General features: G+C 54.7%; 1 protein-coding gene and 1 pseudogene across 1 annotated transcript; both read right to left on the bottom strand.

The window, feature by feature from the left end:
• Window positions 1-551: 551 nt before the first annotated feature.
• LOC120712336 lies at window positions 552-1,835 on the bottom strand (annotated as a pseudogene).
• Window positions 1,836-1,990: 155 nt separating this feature from the next.
• LOC120712338 (thioredoxin-like protein YLS8) lies at window positions 1,991-4,569 on the bottom strand. The gene is made up of 2 exons (XM_039998097.1): window positions 4,174-4,569; window positions 1,991-2,567 (listed from the first exon to the last, which is right to left on the bottom strand). The coding sequence occupies exons 1-2, from the start codon at window positions 4,291-4,293 to the stop codon at window positions 2,259-2,261; spliced, it is 429 nt and encodes a 142-aa protein (XP_039854031.1). The 5' UTR covers window positions 4,294-4,569; the 3' UTR covers window positions 1,991-2,258.
• Window positions 4,570-5,191: the final 622 nt, after the last annotated feature.

Raw genomic sequence — 5,191 nt, 5'->3', positions numbered from 1 at the left:
ACGAGGCCCCGCCGTGCGAGATAGGGGCTCGCAATTGGATATCGGCCGGCCGGTGCCGCCATCACCATTGCGGCATTGCCCGATCGTGTCGAGATCAGATTGGTCAGATCTGACCTAGCTGGATGCCCGGCAATGTAACAGGCACGTCACGCTGCCACGCTGATAACGGCGCCGCGGCTCGCGCCGGTCTGTTTCGTGCATTGGCGCGTGCGTTGCGTTGCATCATCACGAATCGCGATGCATCGATGCACCTGGACGTCCGGCCCAGTCCTGTGTGATGCTCGATCGACCTCTAGGGTGGCGGCGGCTTCCCGAGCGATCGGCTTCCGCGCGGCCCGCCGTGCAGATCAGGTTGCTGGAAGGCTAGGCAGCTTGCTGTTAGTGGTCGTCTTTAGGTTGTCTGTATCGCGTAATTACATTACATTATGTAGCTTTCCTTGAACGCCAGGAGAGACGTGGTGTCCGCCATGTGCGACAAGTTGTGTAAACTCTGTTCTTCTATTCTTCTACCCTAATTTAAAAGATATGCAATCGGCGATTTATTATTAATTTGCCTTTTATTCATTCAGTGTGGCAGCTGACACTGGCAGTGAAGTACAAGGCACGAACTTCACACTGTAGACTGTACCTCAGCTGAGCTCTAAGGCTGGAGCTGGCAGGCCTCGTCCATGAACCGCTTGAAGACACGGACCAGCTCGCCCACGGGCTCGCTCCACGCCCGGAGCGAGAAGAAGGCGTGCCCCTGCCCGGGGAACTCCACCACCTCCACGGGCTTCCCCATGCCCCTCATCCTCCTCACGAACTCCACGTTCCTGTCGCGCAGGATGTCGTCCCCGGCCACCACCACCAGCGCCGGCGCGCCCGGCCCGAACGGGTTCAGGAACGGGTGGTCCGCGGTGGCGCCCGGCGGGAGGCACAGCCGCGCGAACCGGGCGGACATGTCGCGGTTCAGGTACGCCTCGTCCGGGCAGCGCAGCTCGGAGGGGGTCGGCTCGGCGCCGGTGAAGAAGGGCATCAGCGCCACGACCCCGCGGAGCCGGACGGGGTGGAGCGCGCCCGGCGCGCCGGAGAAGCGGACGTTGAGGTGGTGCGCGAGGACGCCGCCCGCCGACTCGCCCGCAACGAAGACCCGGCCCGGGTCGGCGAGCTCGGACAGCCAGGGGTCGGCGCCGGCGGCGTCGGAGGAGGAAGCAGGGGAGCGGGCGGCCTGGCCGCGGAGCCAGAGTAGGACCGCGGCCGCGTCGTCGATGGCGGCCGGCAGGCGGTGCTCCGGGGCGAGGCGGTAGTCGGCGGAGAGGACGAGCGCGCCCGTCCCCGCCGCGAGCCGCGTGGAAGTGCGGCGTCGCGTAGGAGTTGAGGCAGAAGCCGCCGCCGTGGAAGGCCACCACGACGGGGAGCTTGCTTCCCGCGCCGCCGTCGGCTGGCGGCTTGTACACGCGGAGGCCCAGGCCGAGCGCGGCGTCGTAGACGACGTCCTTCCACTCGACGGACGGGTCGACGGGGACGTCCACGGCGACCGCCACGGACCGGACGATAGTGCCGTCGCTGAGCACCTGGAGGACGCCGCGGCAGTCCTCGACGACGCGCGGCGCCGCGTCATCGGCGGTGGCCGTCGAGGAGGCAACCATGGTAGCTAGCAAACGAAGATGGAGCGCTTCCGGGGGCGCGTGGGGAAGATAAACAAGAGGAGGTGAGTGAGTTGCCACCCGTTGGGCAGATCAGATGATGTCTCCATATGGTAGTTTAAGACTTTGGCAGTGACATTCAAACTACTGTTTCAAAAAAGAGAAATTTGGATCTGTACCATTAAAACTACTTTGGCAGCGACATGAGATGATGTCTATCAGGCTTTGACAGGAAACAAAGACAATGGATTCCATAGTGTTTGCATCAGAGCGTAGTACCGAACCCGGTGAGTTCGGGCCAAAAAAAAAAAATCAAAGTCTTAGTGGCACCAGCAAAACAGTACTCCGCCAATAGGAGAACTTCGGACAGGGGAATACGCGCCAATATCCAGAACAAAGCCATGGATTGGGCAGTCTCGAGTACCAAACCAGCATTCCCGAACAATCAGCTCACAGTTACAACTTTACAGGTTTATTACGACATGCAAGATACAGAGCAATACTCAAATCAAACACCCTTTGCTTGACTGTCTGAGTAAACATCCCCCTAACACAAGGGGAAGGCACTAGGCTAGCAACTTGTACTGCAGAACAGCAGCAGCAGCAGCAGCGAAGCTAGCGCGAATTGTCTTCTTAGTAACGATACTTGGTGGAGTAGTCCTTGGGGGCGATCACCAGACCACGGCCCTTCCGGGCACCCCTGTAGGCCGTCTCCACGATGTCGATGAACTCCTGCTTGTCTTTGAGGGCCCAGTTGATCTTGTTGTTGTTTCCCGTCCCGAGATCGATCATGATGTGCTTGTTTCGGAAGAAGAACATCACCGTTGATGGGTCGTACAGCTCGTACATGGTGTTGAAGTCAGGGACCTCGGTGATGTCCACAAGGTAGATGACCGCAAAGTTCTTAATGGTTTCAGCTACTGCTGCCAGCACTTCATCCATCTGAACATAAACAAGAGTGGGTAAGAACGAAGTTGTTTAAAAGTGTGCTATATAAGTGTAGAACCAAACCGTAAACAGTGCTAAATTTGTATGGAATCAAATCGTAAGGTCATGTCAAAGGTAACAAGATACATGGAGACTTTCACAAAGGATTGAAGAAAAGACCTCATAGCTACTTCACTTAAATCATTGAAAACCTCATGCAAAAATCAAACATTTAGGTTCCAGATCGCTCTTGACATGAAGGGGCAGATGTACTATGTTACACGGAAACATCCAATCCACTTCTGTACCAAAATTAAACTAACCAAATATCATATGACATAGTGGCAGGCATGCACAAGGATCAAGTGAACATAATGGTAACATCTGATGCTACAACACAATCCAGGTCAGAACATAACTGGAACATGTGGTGCTACAGATTACAATACTACCAAGGCCACTAAACAACAGTTTGTTCTTATAATTTAATCAGCCAAGTAGCAAAGGGGCAATGGTGCCCACAGAGACCCAAACCTCACTTAACTTTTGTGTCTCCTGACCAATCGACATGAGGAACAAGAGTTACAGACTCTAAATCAGCAAACAACTGCAGTTCAAAATTCTTGTATGCAAAAGTAGGCAGAATTATAGAATCTGAACTCAACACCCCTAAACACCACCTAACTTGTGTGCATCTTCTCCACAGCAAATGCTGATGCAACTTTAAGGATGCTTCAATAAATTCAGCAGTAACATGTCTCAAGCAAAAAAGGACAGGCTTCCGCAAGCAGGAATGCATCCACAGGCAGAAACAAATGTGAAGTATCATAACTCGCTAGGAAGGTACTGCCCTATGGGCAGTTACTTTAATTTAACATGGCAACTCCCAGAAAGCTTTAAAGTCATGCAAAGTTAAATAGACTTCAAGTTTATCTAACTCCCTATGTGGAACAATAGCTTTGTTTTGAACAGGGAAGAGGAGAAACTTACTGGAATACAGTATTCCTGGTACAATTTTGAATTGACAATCTATCCCCCCAACAACATAAAAGCTGAAGACAGTATGACCTTAGACTTAACAGAGACAAACAAAGCAGGGGAGCTAGCGATGCAGCTCCTAAATGGCAAGTTTATAGAGCATAACAGTGGATCTCATGTTTTAATCGCCTGGGGAGACTCTGAGATTTGTAGACGAGCTGTTACCAGTCTGCATCATAGCATAAATAATCCCTACTCGTGCTCACTTGTTAACATGACGAGGATACACGGATTGCAGAAACTATAGCACCAAAATGCAACGATTCGTGTATGCATCAGCGATCAGAACACTCGGCTCGATTCCCCTGAACTCGAGCGACCTACTGAAGCGCCCACAAGGCCACAACACAAACCCTAACCCCCCCCCCCCCCCCCCCCCCAATTTCCCAAATTCAGCAAGTCCCCTGGCCTCGAGGAACCCAATCTTCCCACACGAACACCATGGCCCCATCGACCTGGACCCCAAAGTGCAGCACGGGAGGCACCCATAGGAACGAACCAGACCGGAACCATACGTAAGCCAATCGAGCAGACGCAGATCGAGGGAAGAGCGGGAGCTAGGGTTAGGAGTCGCTCGAGGTACCTGCATGCAGGTCTCGTCCCAGTCGTGGCCGAAGCGGATGATGACGAGGCGCTCCTCCTCGGCGAGGATGGCCTGGTCCACCGCCCACCCCGAGTGCAGATGCGGCAGCAGGTACGACATCCTCTTCCGCCGCCGGCCGCTCCTCCCTCCTCTCGACTCTTCTGTTCGAGCGCGGGCGCCGAGCTGCTGACTCGCGCGAAGAGTCGGTTCGCAGAGAAGGATAGCCTGAGAGCCACCAGCGGATCTGGAGGCAGACGGCGGCGGACGCGCCTGGCGGGTGGAGGCAGGTCGGGCGATCCGCTCCCCGGAAACGACGGGTCAGGGTGGGCAGAGTTCGCTGCTGCGTCTCGCGGCGCACGAGCGGTGGTGAACTGGTGGGTCAAGGCTGGTCTCCACGGCCGGGGAGGCCAGAGCGTGTCCGCCTCGGCCTGGACGGCCCGGATGCCACCGGGCCAGACAAATCAGGCCCACTGGGATTCCTCGCTGTCATGGGCTTCACGACTGTCACGAGGCCTTCTAGGCCCGCCGGCAAAGCCGCGAATCGATCGAATTAACGATTTTTGCTCAAAAAAATTGAATTAACGAATCCGTCTTCCTCTCTCCTAGCCCTCTTTCTTCTTTATGCGTCCTTGGGGTGGTCATATACTCGTATCCTCTGCCTCTAGCATGAAAAGTTAACATGTTCTTTTTACCTCTAAAAGAAGCTAATGTCCTGTCCTGATGAGAATCTAAGAAAGCTAGTAGGGTAAGGCCGGCATGCATGCGTGTTTACCTAGACGCCGCCATCTCCAGGATAAAAAGGGTGGTTCGTGCCATTTTCCCAAAGGCATGCGAATGCGAGAACAGAAAGTCAGCAAGCCTATCCTATCTCCTCTTCTTTTCTTCCCGACGCGATCTAGGGCAAGCTTATCCAGAAAGAGGCCGCACGTGTTGACTTTTGACGTTGCCGAGTGCACAGCTGCTCCTGCATTGAAGCGGGTTGGAGGCTTCTGCGAGCGCTGCTGTTCTGGAGCCGTCC

Source organism: Panicum virgatum, chromosome 6K (assembly GCF_016808335.1).
Source record: "Panicum virgatum strain AP13 chromosome 6K, P.virgatum_v5, whole genome shotgun sequence".
Lineage (NCBI taxonomy): Eukaryota > Viridiplantae > Streptophyta > Magnoliopsida > Poales > Poaceae > Panicum > Panicum virgatum.
This window is presented reverse-complemented; position numbering and strand designations above follow the sequence as displayed.

Bases quoted from the DNA above. Each gene is read 5' to 3' on its own strand.
- LOC120712338 (XM_039998097.1), bottom strand. From the start codon at position 4,293: ATGTCGTACCTGCTGCCGCATCTGCACTCGGGGTGGGCGGTGGACCAG. The intron at 2,568-4,173 runs GTACCTCGAGCG...GTTTATGTTCAG, and splicing joins GGGACGAGACCTGCATGCAG to ATGGATGAAGTGCTGGCAGC.